At 36.9% G+C, this 24,942-nt stretch overlaps 1 protein-coding gene across 3 annotated transcripts in view; it reads right to left on the bottom strand.

Moving 5' to 3' along the window:
• CWF19L2 (CWF19 like cell cycle control factor 2) overlaps positions 1-24,942 on the bottom strand; it is a 154,698-nt gene that overhangs the window by 22,820 nt on the left and 106,936 nt on the right. For all 3 annotated transcript variants that reach the window (XM_043898155.1, XM_043898170.1, XM_043898161.1), the window contains exons 14-15: positions 11,052-11,168; positions 4,730-4,885 (exon numbers count right to left, since the gene is read on the bottom strand). In XM_043898155.1, coding sequence (XP_043754090.1) covers positions 4,730-4,885; positions 11,052-11,168 — 273 coding nt within the window. The remainder of the gene's footprint in view (positions 1-4,729; positions 4,886-11,051; positions 11,169-24,942) is intronic.

Genomic DNA, 24,942 nt, shown 5'->3' with positions numbered 1-24,942 from the left:
ACCTCATATATGCAGATGACACCACCCTTATGGCAGAAAGCAAAGAAGAACTAAAGAGCCCCTTGGTGAAAGTGAAAGAGGAGAGTGAACAAGTTGGCTTAAAACTCAATATTCGGAAAACTAAGGTCATGGCATCTGGTCCCATCACTTCATGGCAAATAGATGGGAAAACAGTGTGAGACTTTAATTTTTTGGGTTCCCAAATCACTGCAGATGGTGACTGCAGCCATGAAATTAAAAGACACTTGCTCCTTGGAAGAAAAGCTATGACCAACCTAGACAGCATATCAAATTAAAGCAGAGACATTTCTTTGCCAACAAAAGTCCATCTAGTCAAAGCTATGGTTTTTTCAGTAGTCATGTATGGATGTGAGAGTTGGACTATTAAAAAAGCTGAATGCCAAAGAATTGATGCTTTTGAACTGTGGTGTTGGAGAAGACTCTTGAGAGTCCCTTGGACTGCAAGGAGATCCATCCTGAATATTCATTGGAAGGACTAATGCTGAAGCTGAAGCTCCCATCCTTTGGCCACCTGATGCGAAAAACTGACTCATTTGAAAAGACCATGATGCTGGGAAAGATTGAGGGCAGGAGGAGAAGGGAACGAAGAGCATGAGGTGGTTGGATGGTTCTACGGACATGAGTTTGACTAAACTCCGGGAGTTGGTGATGGACAGGGAAGCCTGGCATGATAAAAATGTTTCAGATAAGAACTCTGATGAAATTAATACATGTCGGAAGTTGCTTCTTGATAATAATTAAGAGGATACTCAGCCTGGGAAGCAATCCAACAACCATAACCAAGATGGGAGACCCCTGAGTCGTAACGAGGACCCTTGCGGGCAACAGAAGATTCAGCTTTGGGGACCACCTGTGGAAGGTCATGAACGCAGAGCAGCCACCTCCAGTGAGACAGTCACCATCCCACCACAGAAACCTCAAACAGAAGAGAGGACCGAGGATTATGAGGAACAGGGAGGGGCAAGACACTAGTGACAAGTCAGCTCTCAAAATCCAGCAGGAAATGCACAAGGGAGAATCACTCTGAAGTTAATGCACGTGAGACATCAACCCTCTTTCAACATCAGGAAATTAATGTAAAGAAAACCCACAAATTTCTTGGAAATTTGAGAATAATTTCAGCAAGAAGTCCCATCTTAACCTCATAAAACTCAAAGAGAGAAAATATTTGAATGTAGTCACCGCAAGAAATCTTTTTACCAGGAGTCCCACCTCACTGAACATCAGAAAACACACACAAGAAGAGGAGCCATGTGACAATAATAAATGTGGGAAAACCTTCCAGAAAGCACAAAACACCATCCAGCAAAGAACTGATGTAAGAAAGAAAACCTGTGAATGTGACAAAGCCCCCAGGAAGTCAGCCATTACCGAGCAGCAAAAGAAGCTCTATGTATGTGATGAGTGCAAGAAATCCTTCCATCAGATCTCAAGTCCTAAAGCTGAGCCAGAGTACTCACACGAGAGAAGCCCTACCAGTGTAAGGATTGTGGGAAATCCTACACAAAATCAAACTTCAACTATCACCAGAGCATTCCCACAGGGGAGAAAACATGAGTGTAAGGATTGTGGGAAATCTTTCTGTGTGAAATCAAATCTAACTAAACTTCAGAAGATACTTACAGGGGAGAAACCTTTCAAATGCAATGACATGGGAAAACTTACTCACAGAGGTCACAATTTGCTGATCACCAGAGAACACACACAGGGGAGAAGCCCTGCAAATGTGATGAATGTGGAAAATCCTTCTGTTTGATGTAAGTCAGCACTGCACCTCCACCAGAGGTGAAGAAGAAACCAGAGAACAGAAGAAACCACAGAAGAAACCCTATAAATGTACTGAATATGGGACATCCTTCTGCTCTAAGTCAGCCCTAATTATTCATCAAGTCTCTCATACAGCAAAGTAACCCTATGACTAATGAATGTGGAAAAACCTTCTGTGTGAAGTCTAATCTCATTAAACATAAAATTCACTCAGGGTTGAAACCATATGAATGTAACGAGTGTGGCAAATCCTTCTCTATGAATTTGACTCTCACTGTCCATCAAAGAACTCATACTGGGGAGAGACCCCATGGGTGCAGTGAATGTGAGAAGTCCTTCTACAAAAAGTCAAACCTAACAAAACATCAGAAAACACACAGGGGAGAAACCACACAAATGTAATGAATGTGGGAAAGCCTTCTGTATAAAGTCAACCCTCATTATACACCAGCGGACTCACATTGGGGAGAAATCCTTTAGATGCAATGAATGCAAGAAGTCATTCTATGTGAAGTTGCTTCTTAATATTCATCAGAGAAACCACACAGGAAAGAAATCCCATGTGTGTAAAGTATGTGGGAAAGCCTTTTCTATGAAGTCAAGTCAGAAGAGAAATACTTCAAATGTAATAAATGTGAGAAGTCAACCCTCAGCACCAGAGAATACACATGGGAGAAACCTTAAAAATGTAAAGAATGTAGTAAAACTTTCTTTCAGAAGTCACACCACACTTAACATCAGTGAACACACACAGGAAGAAACCTTATCAATGTAAACAATGTGGGAAAAATTTCCTCCAGAAATCACATCTCATTGAACATCAGAGCACACTGTAGAGAAACCCCATGGGTGTAGTAAATGTGTGAAATTTTTCTGTTTTAAGTCAGCCCTAACCATGTATTAGAGGACTCACACAGAAGAGAAGGCTTATAAATGTAGTGAATGTGAGAAACCTTTCTGCATGAAGTCATACCTCACTGTGCATCAGAGAACTCACATAGGGAAGAACCCCTTCAAATGTAATGAATGTGGGCAAAGGTTTTATGTGAAGTCAGACCTCATTAATCATCAGAGAATCCACACAGGGGAGAAGCCCTATGAATATAAGAGATGCGGGAAGTCCTTCTGTATGAAGTCAACCCTCAGAGTACACCAGCAAACACCACAGGGGAGAAGCCTTATGAATATAACATACATGGGAAATCCTTCTGCAAGAAGTAAACTCTAAATATGAAGTGATTCACACACAAGAGATATCCTGAATGGCAGCAGATGTGAAAAATCCTCCAGTGTAGAGTCATAATGTGTCATACCTTTGTGAATTCATGGGAGAAAACTTGAGCTTATGTACATCAGAGAACACATTAGGAGAGAGGTTCTCCAAGAATGTTATTTGTGGAGATGGGGTGGAAGCAAGGTTTCTTTGATTTTACCTTTTTATGAATTTTTGAACGTTGAACAAATGAGTGATTTACATATTCAAAAGTAAAAAAATAGAAGATTCTGAAATTGAAATCAACTTAATATCAAATTGGCAACTTGACCACACAAAAGTAAATCTTTGAAGAAACTTTGTACTCCATGTTATGATTATACATCTTTAATGGAAAGTGTTTAAGGACAAAAATGCCAGCCAAAAATTATAAAATCACTCATCAATTTTCTTCCTGAATAAAAAAAAAAAAAAAAAAAAGGATCTTCACGACCGAGATAATCATGATGGTGTGATCACTGACCTAGAGCCAGACATCCTGGAATGTGAAGTCAAATGGGCCTTAGGAAGCATTAATATGAACAAAGCTAGGGGAAGCAATGGAATTCCAGTTGAGCTATTTCAAATCCTAAAAGATGATGCTGTGAAAGTGCTGTACTCAATATGCCAGCAAGTTTTTCAAAATTTCTACAAGGAAAAGTAGATTTTCACCACCTCATCAACCTTAATAGATTTTATAATTCTTTTTTAAAAATAATCCTTTTTACTGGGATTTGCAGTCCACATTAATTAAACTTTACCACCCTACACTGTCTAAACTTTGCAAGTTTCTATATCACCTCAACAAAACATTATCTTTTCTAAATGTAGATGTTACAATTCCATATACGGTTCTACATTTACAAATTTATATTAGTCTATAAATATACTGCACCCAGGTCAGTATTAAACACAGGCTATTTAGTTAAACCTGCCTGAACATTATGGGCTTTCCTAGTGGCTCCATGGTAAAGAAACAGTCTGGCCAAGCAGGAGACCTGGATTCAATCTCTGGGTCAGGAAAAGCCCTGGAGAAGGAAATGGCAACACACTCCTGGGAAATCCCATTGACAGAGAAGCCTGGCAGGCTATAGTCCATGGGGTCACAAAATAGACAGACACAGCGTAGTGACTGAGCACACACAGATGCATGCTTGAATATTATAATGAAACCTAATTGTTTAAGAACCCTAATCATTTATTAGAATTTTCAAAAATGCATGGCAAGGTTAGATTTTGGTTTCTTTTTACAAATAGCATGATGAAATATTAAATACTAAGACTTACAGCAGTAACATCTCAGCAATTGTAATTTGTACTATTTGCATATAACTATCTCTGGTTCTGATGAACTTCAATGGTAAGTTTTGTAGAGTTATGACTATAATTTTGACTTGAAAGTACTTCAAGGTAAAACTCTGATTTTTCATTTGACAAATTAACATAGAAATGATAAACTACTATTTGATAGTATATTCACACTTACAAATAAGCATGCTTTTAAAGGTCAAAATTTCAAATTTCTTTCTTTGAAAATTTAAACAGCAGAATTTTTGTGCTTTACATCATTTCTTAATGATATAAAATTGATAAGTATATAAGAGAAAAATATCAGAATAAAGATAACTGTATTCATAAAACCATAATACAGTAAAAAATAAATATGTATGTAAAGACTATTATAAATACCTTAAAATAGATGGGAGCCATATCACCCACTTCCTTTGGGAGAGGAATACATTCATAAACCATATGGTACTGTTTCTTCATGTTCACATTCGTTTCTAAAAAGATACAGTCCAATCCTTTATCTTCAAACATTTTCACCAACGATTTTCTAAACATCTGAAGAAAGCAAAATGGCTAGGTAAATAAAGCAATGATAGGAGATTCAAAATATGAAAACAATAAAAAGTGTAGCAAATTCTTTTAAAATAAAAAAGAAATGTTAAACAATGTTGGAATTCTATAATGTTATCTTATAGTTACTTTACTTCCTAAATCTACCACATTTCAGATAGTTAAGCAACATTTTTTTTACCTGAAACTCACTCTGCTCAGTATTATGTATATATAGCAAACAGTTTCAGTAAACTAAGAAAAGGAAGTGATAAAATCAAAATTACATGGTAAATTACATAGAACTAACAGTAAAATCATACAAAAACATCCAAAAACCAAAAAAAAGTACTCTGAGCAGGTAGGCATCCTTAAATTCAGTGAGACAAGCAGAATTCACTTCCAATTGTTTTCTAACCTCAAAGTAACTTCATTTGCTGGTTCCCTTTATATGTGTGCTGATCCTTAACTTGCAAATTTTCATTAAGCATAATTTCCTAGAGATTCAACCAGGTTATGTTAAGACCCTGCCTAATTTCTGCCACGTGGAGACAGCAGTTCAGGTTTGCCATTCAAGCCTCTCTTGACACCCAAAACAGGGAAAGGATACAAATTACTGCTGGGTAGAAGGTGGGAGTTCTAGATTCCCATGAGGTCTCCTCTGACTATTTAATACTGATCCCTCCTCACTATTCTATTTTCCACTCCTTTTATAAAACAAGAGCAAGAAGGGAAAAAAACAATCAAATAATGGTAATTTGACATGAACTAAAATGCTACGTAATAAGCAACAGATAGAGGATTCACTATTCATTTCTAACCACAGCTAAGTGTAAGTTCAGCATAGTCTCTTCACTTCAGATAATCTGCTGCTGAAGTCTTAGCTAATACCTATGGTCTCATAGTAGGTGACTGTTAGCGAAATCATTATAGATGATTATAGACAATTGGCTCCCCCTTTAAAAATTGTCTGACTTTGGTATTATACTTTCTAAAATCACATAAATGGAGATAATGTACAGACAATATAGTTAAATTATGATAAAAATAATAATAAAACATAGGTATAAATATCTACATGATAGTATCGATCATTTCAATTTTATACCTTCCATGCCTCCAATCTGTTATCTGTATATAAAAATGCTTCCCCTTAAAGGCTGTGTTCACTAAATTGTATCATTTTTTTCTTCTTGAGCAAACAAGAAGACTAAACTTCCCCGTATCTCTGGGACTTAAGTGGGGCCATGTTTAGTTCTGGGTAATGTATATGGAAATGATATGTGTTAAAAGAGTTATCAAAAGGTAGTGTCTTCTCACGTCTATTTTCTTCAAACCAAGGGTGTGAAAGAGAAGAATTCCACCACAGGAGAAGCTTATCATGGAAGAAATCTGAATGCCTGCATTACTTCTTGAAGGCAATCTTCCACAATGGATGATGATGTAAGAAATTAACTTTAGCTGTCTCAACGTATTGGGAATTAGGTGCTGTTTGCAACAACAGTGAAGAAGACACCAGTGATATAACTCAAGCTGTTTCAGACAAATCAGAAAGTGACAACAGATAACTCTCTTTTCCCACTCAATTATATCCCAGATAGTTATCTTCACATGTCTAATAATACATGTACAAAACAAAAAACAGCCAAATGGAAAGTATGTTTGGCTTTATAATATAGTTTTAAAGATTGTCTTTCTTTGTTAACTTAGCACACTTGTGAATTTTTATTTATTATGCATATTTTCAATTAATTGTTATTTATTGAGTAATCACATAGTTCTGTGGTGAAAATTTTATAACATTAGAAAGCGGAAAATAATTACTAGAATGGAACTATATACCTGAAAACCACTTTTTTTAAAAAATGAAAAAGTAGATTAAATACAACAGCAACAACAATAAAAATTTAGATACTCTAAAGATTATCTAATAAATTCTTTACTTCAGATTTTTTCATAAGTCTCTTCTGGTTTAACTGTTAGATCTGGACAACAGCAAATAAAACAGACTTAAGATGTCATGATTATAAATGAAACCTTAAAATCACTAAATCAGTAGTGATGCAAAAATAGTTCAATATTATAAAATGTATAAACATCACACCTATAGCCTCAAGGAGGACACACACACACTTTTAAGTACTTCTCCTATATATATACAAATATGTGTATATATAAAAAAAGACTTAAAAAATATGAGTTTAATGGTATAATTTCAGGTTCAGTTTAGTTCAGTTCATTTACACAGTCGAGTTTGACTCTTTCTGACCCCATGGACCGCAGCATGCCAGGATTCCCTGTCCATCACCAGATCCTGCAACTTGCTCGTCCATCGAGTCAGTGAGGCCATCCGATCATCTCATTCTCTGTCATCCCCTTCTCCTCCTGCCTTCAATCTTTCCCAGCATCGGGGGTCTTCCCAATGAGTCAGTTCTTTACATCAGGTGGCCAAAGTATTGGAGTTTCAGCTTTAGCACTAGTCCTTCCAATGAATATTCTGGATTGATTTTCTTTAGGATGGACTGGTTGGATCTCCGTGCAGTCCAAGGGACTCTCAAGAGTCTTCTCCAACACCTCAGTTCAAAAGCATCAATTCTTCGGTGCTTAGCTTTCTTTATGGTCCAACTCTCACATCCATACATGACTACTGGAAAAACCATACCTTTGATTATATGGACTTTGACTATTATTTTGTCAGCAAAGTAATGTCTCTGCTTTTTAATATGCTGTCTAGGTGGGTCTTAGCTTTTCTTCCAAGGAGCATTTTAATTTCATGGCTGCAGTCACCATCTGCAGTGATTTTGGAGCCCAAGAAAATAAAGTCTGTCACTGTTCCCATTGTTTCCCCATCTATTTGCCACGAAGTGATGGGACCAGATGCCATGATCTTAGTTTTCTGAATGTTGAGTTTTAAGGCAGCTTTTTCACTCTTCTCTTTCACTTTCATTAAGAGGCTCTTTAGTTCCCCTTCGCTTTATGCCATAAAAGTGGTGTCATCTGAATATCTGAAGTTATTGATATTTCTCCCAGCAGTCTTGATTCCATCTTGTGCTTCATCCAGCCTGGCAGTTCTCATGATGTACTATGCATATATATTAAATAAGCAGGATGACAATATACAGCCTTGACATACTCCTGTCCCCAAATTGAGCCAGTCTGTTTTTCCATGTCAGGTTCCAACTGTTGCTTCTTGACCTGCATACATGTTTCACAGAAGGCAGGTAAGATGGCCTGGTATTCCCATCTCCTTAAGAATTTTCCAAAGTTTGTTGTGATCCACACAGTCAAAAGTTTTAGCATAGTCTTTGAAGTAAAAGTAGATGTTTTTCTGAAATTCTCTTGCTTTTCCTATAATCCAATGGATGTTGTCAATTTGATCTCTGGTTCCTCTGCCTTTTCTAAATCCAGCTTCAACATCTGGGAGTTCTCAATTCATGTACTGTGGAAGCCTGGCTTGGAGAATTTTGAGCATTACTTTGCTAGTATGTGAAATGAATGCAATTGTGCAGTAGTTTGAACATCCTTTTGCACTGCCCTTCTTTGGGGCTTGAATAAAAACACCATTTCCAGTACTGTGGCCACTGCTGAGTTTTCCATATTTGCTGGCATACTGAGTGCAGCACTTTAACACATCATCTTTTAGGATCTGAAATAGCTCAGCTGGAGTTCCATCACCTCCACTAGCTTCTTTCGTAGTGATGATTCCTAAGGCCCACTTGACTTCACACTCCAAGACACCTGGCTCTAGTTGAGTGATCATACCATTGTGGTTATCTGGATCACGAAGATCTTTTTTGTATAGTTCTTCTGTGTATTCTTTCAACTTTTAAATATCTTCTGCTTCTGTTAGTTCCATACCATTTCTGTCCTTTATTGTGCCCATCTGTGCATGAACTGTTCCCTTGGTATCTTGAATTTTCTTGAAGAGATCTCTAGTCTTTCCCATTCTATTGTTTTCCTCTGTTTCTTTGCTGGGATCACTAAGGAAGGCTTTCTTATCTCTCTTTGCTATTCTTTGGAACTCTGCATTCAGATGGGTCTATCTTTCCTTTTTGCCTTTACCTTTTGCTTCTCTTCTTTTCTCAGCTATTTGTAAGGCCTCCTCAGACAATCATTTTGCTTTTTGCATTTCTTTTTCTTGGGAAAGGTCTTGATCACCATCTCTTGTCCAATGTTACAAACCTCTGTCCATAATTTTTAAGACACTCTGTCTATCAGATCTATTTCTTGAATCTACTTATCACTTCCACTGAATAAAGGTAACCGATTTGATTTAGGTCATATCTGAATGGCCTAATGGTTTTCCCTGCTTTCTTCAATTTAAGTCTGAATTTTGCAATAACAAGTTCATGGTCTGAGTCACGGTCAGCTCCTGATCTTGTTTTTGATGACTATATAGAGGTTGTTCATCTTTGACTGAAAAGAATATAATCAATCTGATTTTGCTATTGACCATCTGGTGATCTCCATGTGTAGAAAGGTCTCTTGCGTTGATGGAAGAGGGTGTATGCTATGACTAATGCATTCTCCTGGCAAAACTCTGTAAGCCTTTGCTCTGCTTCCATTTCTACTCTAAGGCCAAACTTGTCTGTTACTCCAGGTATCTCCTGACCTCCTATTTTTGCATTCCAGTCCCCTATGATGAAAAGGACATCTTTTTGTGGTGTAAATTCTAGGAGGTCTTGTAGGTCTTTATAGAACCATTCAACTTCAGCTTCTTCAGCATTACTGGTCGGGCCATAGACTTGGATTACTGTGATATTGAATGGTTTGCCTTGGAAACGAACAGAGATTATTCTGTCATTTTTGAGACTGCACCCAAGTACTGCATTTTGGACTCTCTTGTTTACTGTGAGGGCTACTCCATTTCTTCTAAGGGATTCTTGCCCACAGGAGTAGATATAATGGGCATCTGAATTAAATTCACCCATTACAGACAATTTTAGTTCACTGATTGCTAAAATGTCAATGTTCACTCTGGCCATCTCCTGTGTGACCACCACTGATTTACCTTGATTCATGGACCTAACATTCCAGGTTCCTATGCAATATCATTCTTTACAGCATCAGAGTTTACTTTCACCACAAGAGATATCCACAACTGGGTGCTGTTTCCGTTTTGGCTCAGCCTCTTCATTCCTTAAGGAGTTATTTCTCCACTCTTCTCCAGCAGCATACTGGGCACCTACTGACATGGGAAGTTCATCTTTTAGTGTCATATCTTTCTGCCTTTTCATACTGTTCATGGGGTTCTCAAGGCAAGAATGCTGAAGTGGTTTGCCATTCTCTTCTCCAGTGGTTCACCTTTTGTCAGAACTCTCTGTCATGACCTGTCTTCTAAAGAGACCCATGATTAGTCTCTTACGAAGTCTTAAAATTTTCATGGTTTCTAATTAGGGGTTCTTATAACCCCTATTCACTTGTCAACCATTGGAAAAACAAGTGCTTTTTTTCTCTCTTCCTGTTTTGGTGAGTATAAGGTCTTGAAATCATTTAGCAGCAATTTCACCCATATTGTGCCTTTCAATTTCTTGAAGATTCACCAACCACCTCCCCCCCACTCCCCCAACCACACACAAACAAAATCCCTGAATACAAATGTCAGCCAGGCTATAAGGGAAACGTGTGGAAATTTAGCCTGGTAACAAAATCATGACAATATCACAGTAGCAGAAAATGTCAATGCCATTATGGGAAAATATGACAGTCACTAAGCATAAATCACTATCTTCCAAAAATCACCTTTTATTATCTGAAAACATCCTTCTTTTTGGCTGTAATTTATTAGCTTACCTTGGCAAGAATGATTATTTCATGTTTCACAAAAGCAATTATTAGAAATCTTACACTGATTTTTATTTTAAATAAATATAATTAGTTGGTCAAAGTTCATTTAGTAGGCAAAAAATCAGTTGTATACCTGAAATGAATACATTATATGACAATCATATCTCATTAGAAGTATTTGTTTAAAGCTTTCAATAAAGTAAAAAGTTAGTGAGTGGTGATAACATCATGACCCACAGGTATACACAACCATGGAAATGTATATGTGTTAAATTTAGAGTGTAAAATCTTTGAATAAAGGTATAAAACTTGTTAGAATTTGTCACAATGGTGTGTAAAAATTGCTCTGGATCATAACAGAGATCATGAGCATTATCATGCTGACCTGAATTTCCTCCCAGATGTCTTCATCCAATAAGGTAGCTGCCCTATGGTGCTGCAAAGGGACTATCAAGCAGTGTCCTTCAGTAAGAGATCGTACATTGGGTAAACATAAATAAACCTATGGGGAAAAAAGATGCAAAGGTGAAATGCTATTGCTATTCATTCTCAGTTCTGAAAGATGAGCCCCTCGTAGGTCAATATGGCTAACATGTAATAAAATATATCATACTATACTTTAATATTTTGAAGATATTCACAAGTTAAAATTTTAAAAGCCATGAAGATGCCTTTTAATAAACCAGAAATTTATTGCAGAAGTCTCAATTTTGACTAAGATACCTCAAAGATGAAACTTACCAAAGGGGAAAATGATTAACATTTTATCCTTCATCTGAGAAAGCTACATGTCTTCAGAGCCCTTGAAACAACACAAATTTTGCAAAAAAAAATACAAGATCTGGTAATGATATGGAAGTTAAACTGATGCCTATTAATCATTAGCTAAGAAAAGAGACATAACTTCTACATGGCTTTACAGCACTGGTTAACTTCTATTTATTTATATACATGTATTACCTAGAAGCTGGCACTATTTCTCCATTTTACACAAACTGTATTATTTGAAAAAAGGTCAAAAAGGTCAATTACTATACATGTAGACAGCAAAAGGTATTCATAAGGACCATACGTATTCTTCAAAGTGGCTTGATCTTATTTTCTATAACTTTTTGGTTAGGTTTTAGCTAGAAAAACTTTATATAAGACAATTAATGAATAACATTTATCTATTAACTGATTAGTTGCTTTAAAATAATGCAAATTTTAAATTCTTTGGTATTTGAGTGAAGAACTAGGAGTGTATATGAATATGGCTATACATACTTAAATTTACAGTTAAATCACAACAATATTCACAATTAAAAGCAATATCAGGAATAAGCATTGGAGAGGCGACTAAGATGGTAGAGTAGGAAGGCCCTGTATTCACTTCCTCCTACAGCCACAACAAAACTACAACTAATTACAGAGCAACTATCTATATGAACCACCTGAATACTAGCAGAAACGATATTCTGCAACTAAATACATAAAGAAGAAGCCACAACAAGATAAGTAACGGGTGAAGATACACTATCGTTAGGACATACATCCCCAGTCAGCAACCCACAAACAAGAGGACTATGATAGTCACAGAGGTCCTCCACAAGGAGCAAGGAATTTGAATTCCACACTGGGCTCCCAGGCAGGGGGCTTGCACCATGAAGATGAGCTCCCAGAATGTCTGGCTTTGAAAGCCTTCAAGGCTTGCATATGAGAGAGATCCCACAGGCAATAGGAAATAGGGACTCCATTCTTAAAAGCTGCATGCAAAATCTCACACTCTCTGAGTTGTAGCACAGAGCCAGTAGTTTCAAAGTAGCCTAGTTCAGATCCCTCCCACTTGCCAACCTTCGAGTGCCTCTGAGAGAGGCAAGAAGTAATTGGGACTATCCTTGGGGACAGAGAAGCTGGCGGCAGCCATTCAAGGCAGCTCGTTCTACCTCATTTACCAGCATGGGTAACCAGTATCTCAAACCTTCCCTCTAGCTCATTAGTGCCAAGGACCAGGCCTGCCCTGCAGCAAGCTAGCACCCGCCCCAACCCCTGCCTGGCACGTGTGAACCTCTTGGGAAGCCTACGCCACCCCAAATCAGCAAGACAGCAGCAGCCCTAGGCCCTACAGGGTGACACAGCTAACCATGAGGAAAGCCTACCATGCACTCCAGCAGGCCTGCAGCCATACCAAGAGGTTACTTCTAAAGATGGGAAGAAGTAACTGGTCCACCTAATAAAGAGAAATAAAACTGAAATTTGGGTAAAACAGGTGATGAAAGAAATGCTCCAAGTGAAGGAAGAAGACATCACATCAGGGACTTCCCTGGTAGTCAAGTGGTTAAGAATCTGCCTGTCAATGCAGGGGATTCAGGTTAGATTCCCTGGTCCAGGAGGAATCCAGATGGTGCAGGACAACTAAGCCTGTGTGCCACAACTAGCGAGTCCACGCTCTGGAGGCTGCACACCGCAGAGCCTGTGCTCTGCAACAGGAGAAGCCGCTGCAGTAAGAAGCCTGCACACTGCAACCAGAGAATACTGCCTGCTCACCGCAACTGGAGAGAGCCCATGCACAAAGAAGATCGAGTACAGCCAAAAATAAATACATGAAAAGAGTGGCTTCGCTATTTGAGAAAAACATAACCTTGGGGTGGGGGGAACCACTAAACAAAGATAAGCAATTGATCCAATAGTTCAAGATGATGATTATAAATATGCTAGTGAAACTTCAGAAAAGAAGGGATGAACACAGTGACAATTTCAAAGAGAAAATATAAAGAAGAACCAAAGAGTACTAAAAGTTCAAGAACTAAAATGAAAGTATATACTAGAAGGAATCAACAGTACGTTACATGATACAGAGGAACTGATCAGAGAGCTAGAAGACAGTAATGTACATCACTCAAGCTGAGGAACAACAACAACAAAAAAGGATTTTAACAGTGAGACTAGTTTACGAGAGACCTCTGAGACAACATCAAGCATACTAATATTCACATTATAGGTGTTCCAGAAGAAGAGAAAGAACAGGGATAGAAAATCTAGTCAATGAATCTAGTCAATGAAATTATGGCTCAAAACTTCCCTAACCTTAAGAAGGAAACAGATATCCAGTTATAGAAGCACAGAAATTTCCAAACAAGAGGAATGTGACATGTCTGCACAAAGAAAGATTATAATTAAAATGGCAAAATATAAAAATGAAGAAAGAATCTTAGCAGCAGCAAGAGAAAAACAACTAGTTACATATAATGTAACTCCCATAAGGCCATCAGCTAACTTCAATAGAAACTGCAGGGCAGAAAGGAACTGCATGATATCTTTCAAGTGATGAAAAGAAAAAACCTACCGCCACAATACTTGGCAAGGTTATCATGCAGGTTTGAAGGAGAGTAAAAGTGTTTTACAGACAAGCAAAAGCAAAAAGAGTTCAGTACTACTGAAGAGGCTTTATAAGAAATAATGAAAGGACTCAGGGGCTTCCCTGGTGGCTCAGACGGTAAACAATCTGCCTACAATGCAGGAGACCCAGTTTGATCCCTGGGTTGGGAAGATCCCCTGGAGAAGGGAATGGCAACCCACTCCAGTATTCTTGCCTGGAAAATTCCATAGACAGAGGAACCTGGTGGGCTACAGTCCATGGAGTTGCAAAGAGTTGGACATGACTGAGTGACTTTCACGAAGTAGAAAAGAAAAGGCCATGATAGAAGAAAGAAAATTATGAAAGGAAAAATCTCATTGGCAAAGGAAAATATATATTAAAGGTCAAAGCTAGCAGGAAGGTTAAGAGATGAAAGTAATAAAATTATCCATATCCACAGTAAGTAGTTAAGGAATACACAAAACAGAAAGATGTAAAATATGACAACAAAAACATTAAACATGGGGGTGAGGGCATTAAAATGTATTGTGGTTAGAATGAGTATAAACTTAATGGATCATGAATTTAAAATAATGATTTTATATTTACATATGTGTGTGGAGTAAGTGCTCAGTCATGTCTGACTCTTTGCAATTCCATGGACTGTAGCCCACCAGGCTCCTCTGTCCATGGGATTCTCCAGGCAAGAATACTGGAGTGGGTTGCCATTTCCTACTCCACGGGATCTTCCTGACCCAGGGATACAATCCACGTCTTCTGCATTGGCAGGTGGATTCTTCACCACTGTACCACTTGGGAAGCCAATTAGTATATATATGTAAATATAAATGATGCTACATATGAACATAAGGGTAAGAAAAAAATAAACTTTAATATTTTTGTTTTGTTACTATAAAATTTTGTTTTGTTACACATGAAACTTTAATATACATATATATACACAAAAAAGAAAAAAGAGTCCAAATGTAACACTTATGCTGTTCAGTTGCTAAGTCGTGTCCAACTCTGTGTGACCCCATGGACTACAGCACACCAGGCTTTCCTGTCCATTACCTCCTGAGTTTGTCCACTGAGTCAGTGATGCCATCCAACCATCTCATCCTCTGTCATCCCCTTCTCTTGCCCTCAGTCCTTCCCAGCATCAGGGTCTTTTCCAATGAGCTGGCACTTTGTATCAGGTGGCCAAAGTACTGGAGCTTCAGCTTCAGCATCAGTCCTTCCAACAAATATTCAGGGTTGATTTCCTTTAGAATTGACTGGTTTGATCTCCTTTCAGTCCAAGGGACTCTCCAGTCTTCTTTAGCACCACAGCTCGAAAACATCAATCTTCGGCCAGGAGTCTTCTTCATGGTCTAACTCTCACATCCGTACATGACTACTGGAAAAACTATATTTTGACTATATGGACCTTTGTTGGCAAAGTGATGTCTCTACTTTTTAATATGCTGTCTAGGTTTGTCATAGCTTTTCTTCCAAGAAGCAAGTCTCTTAATCTAGTGGCTGCAGTCACTGTCTGCAGTGATTTTGGAGCCCAAGAAAATGAGATCTGTCACTGTTTCCATTGTTTCCCCATCTATTTGCCATGAAGTGATGGGATTGGATGCCATGATCTTCTTTTTGAATGCTGAGCTTTAAGCCAGCTTTTTTATTCTCCTCTTTTACCTTCAAGATGCTCTTTAGGGATGGGATGGGAAGGGAGGTGGGAGGGGGGTTCAGGATGGGGAGCACATGTACACCCATGGCAGATTCAAGTCAATATATGGCAAAACCGATACTATGTTGTAAAGTAAAATAAATAAATAAATAAGATGCTCTTTAGTTCCTCTTCACTTTCTGCCATTAGAGTGGTATCATCTGCATATCTGAGGTTGTTGATATTTCTCCTGGCAATCTTGATTCCAGCCTGTGCCTCATCCAGCCCAGCACTTGGCATGATGTACTCTACATAAAAGTTAAATAAGCTGGGTGACAATATACAGCCTTCACGTATGCCTTTCCCAATTTTTAACCAGTCCGTTGTTCCATGTCTGGTTTGAACTGTTGCTACTTGACCTGCACACAGGTTTCCAGGAGGCATGTAAGGTGGTCTGGTATTTCTATCTCTTTTACAATTTCCCACAGTTTGTTATGATCCACAGAGTCAAAGGCTTTAGCGTAGTCAAGGAAGCAGATTTTTTTTTGGAATTCCCTTGCTTCTTCTATGATCCAGTGGATATCACACTAAACACTAAAGACAGTTATGAAATCATAAGGAAAGAGAACAAATGGAGAAGAAAGGAACAAAAAATAACTATAAAAACAATCTGAAAACAATGAACAAAACAGCAATAAAGAAACAGAGCACCTAACTGGGTATAAAAACAATAATGATATAAATGCTGCCTAGCAGAGATTTATTTCAGATCTAAAGTTACACACACATTAAGTGAGGAAATTGAAGAAGGTATTCCATACAAAATGAAAATCCATTTATAAAAAAGAGTCACCAAAGTGGGCATGCAGAGAACATATACCAATATAACATAGCCATATATGACAAACTCACAGCCAACATTATACTCAATAGTAAAGAGCTGAAAGTATTTTCTCTAAGACCAGGAATAAAACGAATGTCCACTTTTACCATCTGTCTTTAGTCACAGCAATCAGAGAAGGAAAAAAAAAAAGGATACAATTGGAAAGGAAGAAGTAAAACTGTTTGCGTGACATGACACTATACATAACAAATTCTAAAGATGATATAAAAAAATCTACTATAACAAATAAATGAATTCAGTCAAGATGCAAGATAAAAGATTAATATATAGAAAGCTGTTTTTCTATACACTGATAATGAATAATCAGAAAATAAAGCAATAAAATAATCCCATATAAAGCTGCGTCAAAAAGAAGACAATACCTAGAAATAAACTTCAACTAATCATGTGAAAGACCTGAAGTCTGAAAACTATAGGACACTAATGAAGGGGAGCAATGATACAAAGAAATGGAGAGAGATCCTGTGTTCATGAATTTGTAGAAGTAACATGGCTAAAATGTCCAAATTACCCAAAGCAATCTAAAAGTTTAATGCAATTCATATCAAAATAATCATATTTTTCAAAGAATTAGAACAAATAATCTTAAAATTTATGTATAGAAACACAAAAGACCCAGAATAACCAGAGCCATTTTGAGAAGAAAGAACAAAACCACAGGAGCCATGCTCCCTCAGTTCAGCTGATACTGCAAAGCTACAGTAAAGTCACAGCAGCAGTGTGGTCCTGGCACAAAACGGACACGGATGGACAGAAGCAGAATAGAGAGCCCAGAAATAAGCCGTGAACCTGCGGCCAGGTAACCTACGACAGAGGAGGCAAGAATACACGGTGGAGGAAAGACGGTCTCCTCCGCCTGTCCCGAGGGGTGCTGGGAAAACTGAACATCTATATGCAAAAAATGAAATTAGAACACTTTCCTGCACCATATGAAAAAATGAACTCATTATGGGTTAAGGACATAAATGGAAGACCTAAAGCCATAGAATATTATAGGCAGAACCCTGACAAAAATCATGTGGTACATTTTTGGATCGGACTCCTATGACAAAAGAAACAAAAGCAAAAATAAACAGGACCTAATTAAACTTAAAAGTTTTTGCACAGCAAAAATGAACAGACAACCTACTGAATGGGAGAAAATATTTGCAATGCTAATGACAAATAAGGGGTTACTATCCAAAATATGTCAACAGCTCATAAAATTCAATATCAATAAAACAATCCAATTAAAAAATGAACAGAAGACGAGAATTGGCACTTTTCCAAAGAAGATATATAGGTGGCCAACAGTCACATGAAAAGTTAATCAACATTTCTAGTCATCAGAGTGATGCAAATCAAAACCATAAAGATATCACCTCACACATGTGAGAATGGTTATTATCCAAAAGTCTAAAAATAACAAATGTTGGCAGGGATGTGGAGAAAAGGAAATGCCATATACTGTTGTTGGGAATGTAAATTGGAAGTCACTACAGAAAACAGTATACAGGTTCCTCAAAAAACTAAATACAGAATTATCATATGATCCAGCAATTCCACTCCAAGTATATATCCAAGGAAAATGAAAACAATAAATTGAAAAGACACATCAATCCAATGCTCATAGTGTTACTTACCATAGTGTTACTATAGCCAAGATGTGGAAGCAGCTTAAGTGTCCAACAACAGATAAAAAGATAAAGAAGATGTACTACACACACACACACACACACACACACAATGTAATATTACTCAGCCATAATAAAGAATGAACTCTGTCAACTGCAACAACATAGATGGACCTAGGAGATATAATGCTTTTTTTTTTTTTTTAATTGAAATATAGTTGGTTTACAATGTTATATTCATTTCAGGTTTGTAATGTAGTGTTTCAGTAGTGACTTAAGTTAGACAAAGAAAGATAAATATTGTATATGTGGAATTCCATTATATGTGGAATCTAAAAAAATAAACAAATGAATAAAATGAAACAGATACAGAAAACAAACTAGTGATTACCAGTGGAGAGAGGAGTGGGTGAGACAAGATAGGGGTAGGGGCTTAAGAGGTACAAACTTCTAGGTATAAAATAGGTAACAAAGCTACACTGTACAGCACAGGGACATATCACCATCATTTTGTAACCATCTTAAATGGAGTATAATCTACAGAAATACTGAAGCACTACCTTAAAAACCTGAAATGAATATGACATTGTAAACCAATTTTTATATTGCTTTTTTATATTTTATATTGGTATTTTTATATTTCAATAAAAAACAAATAAAAAGAAAAAGAAGCCCTCACTCTTGCTACTTGTATTTTGCCACAGCAATCAGACAGCAATCAGACAAGTAAAAGAAATAAAGCAAATCTAAACTGGAAAGGAAGAAGTAAACCTCACGGTTTGCAGATGACATGATTCTGTACATAGAAAACCCTCAAGATGCTACCAAGATGCTAAAAGAACTAATTAATGAATTCAGTAAAATTGTGAGATACAAAACTAATATACAGAAATCTGTGGCATTTTATACACTAGTAACAATTATAAGAAAGAAAAATTAAAAGTCTTATTTACAGTTCTACTGAAAAGAACAAAATACCTATGCATAAATCTTACCAAGGAGATAAACAAATTGTACTCTGAAAATGATAAGATAGTGATTGGAAAAAAAAAAAATGAACAGGACAAAAATAAATGGAAAAAAATCTGTGTTCATAGCCTGGAAGAATTAATATTAAAAATGATCAAACTATCCAAACCTTCTGGAGATTAGATGCAATCCCTATCAAAATACCAATGGCATCTTTCACAGAACTACAACAGATAATTCTAAACTTTGTATAAAAACACAAAAGACTCTGAACAGCCAATACAAGCTTGAAGAAGAAGATAAAGTTGGAGGTATCACACTCTCTGATTTCAAATTACACTACAAAGCTACAGAAATCAAAACAGAATGGTCGTGCTACAAAAATGGACAGACAGATCAAAAAAACAGAACAGAGAGCCCAGAAATAAACTCATGCTTGGCCAATTAATCTACAACCAAAAAAGCAAGAGCATACGAAGGGGAAAGTCAGTCTCTTCAACAAATGGTGCTCGGAAAACTAGACATGCAAAAGAAACAATCTAGACTACTTTCTCATGCCATATTAAAAAAAAAAAACTCAAAATGGATTAAAGATTTAAATGCAAGACCTGAAACCATAAAACTTCTAGAGAAAACACTTGACATCAGTCTTAGCGATATGTTTTTAGAAATGTCTCTGCAGGTAAGGGAAACAGAAGCAGAAATAAATATATGGGATTACATCAAATTAAAAAGTTTTTATATAGTGAAATCATCACCAAATTAAAAGTCAGCCTAATGAATAGGAGAAAATATTTGCAAATAATAGATAAGGGGTTAACACCTAAAATACACAAAGAACTCACATAACCAATATCAAAAACAGCAAACAATTGATTTAAAAATGGGCAGAGGAACTATAAAACTCTTTCAGGAAAACATAGGCACAACACTCAATGACATAAATCAAAGCAAGATCTTCTATGACCCACCTCCTAGAGTAATGGAAATAAGAACAAAAATAAACAAGTGGGACCTAATTAAACTTAAGTTTTCACACAGCAAAGGAAACTACAAACAAGGTGAAAAGACAACCCTCAGAATGGGAGAAAATAATAGCAGATGAAACAACTGACAAAGGATTAATTTCCAAAATATATAAGAAGCTCATACAACTCAACATCAGAAAAACAAACAATCCAATCAAAAAGTGGGAAAAGACCTAAAGGGACATTTTTCCAGAGAAGACACACAGATGGCTAAGACATGAGAAGATGCTCAACATCACTCATTATTAGAGAAATGCAAATCAAAACTGCAATGAGATATCACTTCACACCATTCAGAATAGCATCATCAAAAAAAGTCTGCAAACAACACATGCTGGAGACAGGGTGTGGAGAAAAGGGAACGCTCTTGCATTGCTGGTGGGAATGTAAACTGATACAGCCACTATGGAAGATGGTATGGAGACTCCTTAAAAGCTAGAGATAAAAACCACCATATGACCCAGCAATCCCACTCCTAGGCATATACCCTGAGGAAACCAAAACCGAAAAAGACGCATATACCCCAATGCTCATTTCAGCAGTATTTACAATAGCTAGAACATGGAAGCAACATAGATGTTCATTGACAGATTAATGGATAAAGAAACTGCAGTACATATATACAATGAAATACTACTCAGCCTCAAAAAGGAACACATTTGAGTCAGTTCTAGTGAGGTGGCTGAACCTAGAGTCTATTATACAGTGAAGTAAGTCAGAAATATAAATATAGTACACTAACACATATATATGGAATCTTAAAAGATGGTACTTTAAAAATGGAATTAATGCTCAGGGCAGCAATGCGGAAACAGACATAGGGAACAGACCTGTGGACACAGGGGAAGGGAGAAGGGAGAGGGTGAGCTGTATGGAGACGATGACACGGAAACTTACAATACCACATGCAAAACAGATAGCCAACGGGAGTCTGCTGTATCACTCAGGGACCTCAATCAGGGACTCTGTGACAATCTAGAAGGCAGGATGGGGAGGGAGGTGGGAGGGAGGTTTAGGAGCAGTGGACATGAGTGCACCTATGATGATGCTTGATGTTATGACAGAAAACCACAAAACTCTGTAAAGCAATTATCCTCCAATTAAATAAATATATAAAATGAAAGCCAAAAAAAAAAAAAAAATTAAAAACGGGCACAGGACCAAACAGAATTTTACAAAGAAGATATACAGATGGCCAACAGACACATGAAAAAATGCTCAATATCACTAATAAGGGAATTGCAAATCAAAACCACAGTGGGATACCACCATCTCATACCTGTCAGAATGGCTATCATCAAAAATAAATAAATGAATAAATAACAAATGTTAGTGAGGATGTGGACAAAAAGAGAACCCTGCTACACTATTGGTGGTAATGTAAATTGGTGCAGGCACTGCGGAACAGTGTGGAACTTCTTCAAAAAATTAAAAATAGAACTGCCATATGATCCAGCAATTCCACTTGTGGTTATTCACCCCCCAAAAACAAAACACTAATTCAAAGAGATATACGGACATCAATGTTCATTACAGCATTACTCACAATACCCAAGATATATAAGAAATTCAAGCATCCTTCAATATGAATAAAGAAGATATGGTATATGTATGTGTGAAACATATATACAATGAAATATAACTCAGCCATAATGAAAATGAAATCCTGGCATTTGTAACACTATGGAATGATCTAGAGTGAATTAGGCTAAATGAAACAAGTTAGATGCAGAAAGATAAATACCATCTCACATATATGTGAAATCAAAAAAACAAATGAACAAACATAACAAAACAAAGTCAAACTCACAGATACAGAGAATAAGTGGGTGTTGGCAGAGGGGAGTGTTTGGGGATGGGGTACAAAATAGGTGAAGGGGACTAAGAGGTATAAAACCCCAGTTATAAAATCAATAAGGCATGGGGGTATAATACACATTAGGGATATGGCTAATAATACTGTAATAACTTTGTATGGGAACTGATGGTTACTAGACTTTTCATGATGATCATTTCATAATGAATGCAAATGTCAGATCATTATAGTACACCTGAAACTAACATAATATTATTCATCAGCTATATTAAATAAAACAAATCAAAAAATAGTACTGATTCATTAGATGTAACAATTTTACTAATGTTAAGATGGAAATAACAGGAAACCAGGCTCAAGGTAATAAAACTCTATTTGTTTCATAATTTTTCTGTAAATGTAAAACTGCTCTAAAAGTCAAAGTATTTTTATCTGATTTTATTTTTAATTGAAGGATAATCACCTTACAGAATTTTGTTGTATTCTGCCAAATATCAACACGAATCAGCCATAGGCATACATATGTCCTTGCCTCTTGGACTTCCCTCCCATCTCCCTCCCCATCCCACCCCCTGTAAGCTGATACAGAGCTCCTGCTTCGAGTTCCCTGAGTCAAGCAGCAAATTCCCATTGGCAACCTGTTTTACATATGGTAACGTAAGTTTCCATGTTACTCTCCCACACATCTCACCCTCCTTCCTCCCCTCCCGCTGTGTCCAGAATTCTGTTCTCTGTCTGTTTCTCCATCGCTGCCCTGAAAATAAAACTAATTGGCACCATCCTTCTTGATTCCATACATATGCATTAGTATGTAAGACTTATATTTCTCTTTCTGACTTACTTCACTCTGTATAATAGGCTCTAGGTTCATCCACCTCATTAGAACTGACTTGAATGTGTTTCTTTTATGGCTGAGTAGTATTCTATTGTATATATGTATATGTACCACAGCTTCTTCATCCATTCATCTGTTGATGGACATCTATGTTGCTTCCATGTTCTAACCATTTTAAATAGCGCTGCAATGAACACTGGGGTATATGTGTCTTTTTCAATTTTGGTTTCCTTGGGTTTCCCTTGTGGCTAAGCTAGTAAAGAATCTGCCTGCAATGCGAGAGACCTGGGTTCGATCGCTGGGTTGGGAAGATCTCCTGGAGAAGGGAAAGGCTATCCACTCCAGTATTCTGGCCTGGAGAATTCCATGGACTGTATAGTCCATGGGGTCGCAAAGAGTCAGACATGACTAAGCGACTTTCACCTTCAGGGTGTATGCCTAGGAGTGGGATTGCTGGGTCACATGGTGGTCTTATTCCTAGTTTTTTAAGGAATCTCCATACCATCTTCCACAGTGGCTGTATCAATTTACATTACAGCAATGCAAGAGCATTCCCTTTTCTCCACACTCTCTCCAGCATTTATTGTTTGCAGACTTTTTGATGATGGCTATTCTGAATGGTGTGAAGTGATATCTCATTGCAGTTTTGATTTGCATTTCTCTAATAATGAGTGATGCTGAGCATCTTTTCATGTGTTTGTATGTCTTCTTTTCATTTTTGTCTTTTGTTTTCTTTTCATCTGTATGTCTTCTTTGGAGAAATGTCTTTTCAGGTCTTTTCCCCACTTCTTGATTGGATTGTTTGCTTTTCTTGTATTGAGTTGTATGAGCTGCTTGTATATTTTAGAAATTAATCCTTTGTCAGTTGTTTCATTTGCTATTATTTTCCCCCATTCTGAGGGTTTGCTTTTCACCGTGTTTGTAGCTTCCTTTGCTGTTTGAAAGCTTTTAAGCTTAATGAGGTCCCACTTGCTTATTTTTATTTCCATTACTCTAGGAGTTGGGTCATAGGGAATCTTACTTTGATTTATGTCATCAAGTGTTCTGCCTATGTTTTCCTCTAAGAGTTTTTTAGTTTCTGGTCTTACATTTAGGTATTTAATTAATTTAGATTTTCTTTGTCTATGGTGTTAGGAAGTGTTCTGATTTCATTCTTTTACACGTAGCTGTGTGGCTGTCCAGTTTTCCCAGCACCACTTACGCAAGAGGCTATCTTTGCCCCACTGTATATTCTTGCCTCCATTGTCAAAAAGAAAGTACCATAGGTGGTGGTTTTATCTCTAGCTCTCTATCTTGTTCCACTGGTCTAGATTTCCATTTTTGTGCCAAACCATACTGTCTCAATGACTGTAGCTTTGTAGTACAGTTTGAAGTCAGAAAGGTTGATGCTTCTAGCTTCATTCTTCTCTCTCAAGGCTGGTTTTGCTATTTTTGTGTTTCCATATCAAGTATGAAATTTTTTGTTCTAAGTCTGTAACACATGGCCTTGGTAATTTGATAGGGATCACAATGAATCTGTAGATTGCACTTGGCGGTATAGTCATTTCCACAATATTGATTCTTCCAACCCAGCAACATGGAATAATCTATCTGTTTATGTTGTCTTAATTAAAAATTAAAGCACTGTTTAAAGTAAAGTATAGTGTTAAGACAAAAAGAGGATAGATAATTTTTTATTTTTAAAAAAGGAGAAGGTAGGGACAATTTATGACCAGAAACTAATATAACTGTCTGACTCTAATGAGCACTAACATAGCTTCATAAGAAATTTGTATTTAAGACATTAACTTTAAGTATTAGAAATTCAAGAAGAGTGAGTATGACTGAATTGCTTTAGAATACTGTTAATTATTACTAACTAACATAAAGTAATTCCTTAGAAACTTGCAGTCAGATATAATTAACTCGGGTAATGACTAAAAAGGTAAATATCTTATTGCTTATTCAGATTAATAAAATAATCTATTAGCTACAACAGATAGGATAAACAGTCAGATATTGTAGGAAACAGATAAAATTCCATCAAATCAATATTTCAAACATTTCTATATTAAAATATTCATAGATGAAAATCTGAAGCTAATTAAGATACAGTATTTTTTTAGAGCTAAGATAGCACA

Source organism: Cervus elaphus, chromosome 1 (assembly GCF_910594005.1).
Source record: "Cervus elaphus chromosome 1, mCerEla1.1, whole genome shotgun sequence".
Lineage (NCBI taxonomy): Eukaryota > Metazoa > Chordata > Mammalia > Artiodactyla > Cervidae > Cervus > Cervus elaphus.
The sequence above is the reverse complement of the archived record's forward strand: the minus strand, read 5'-3'. Positions and strand labels throughout refer to the sequence as shown.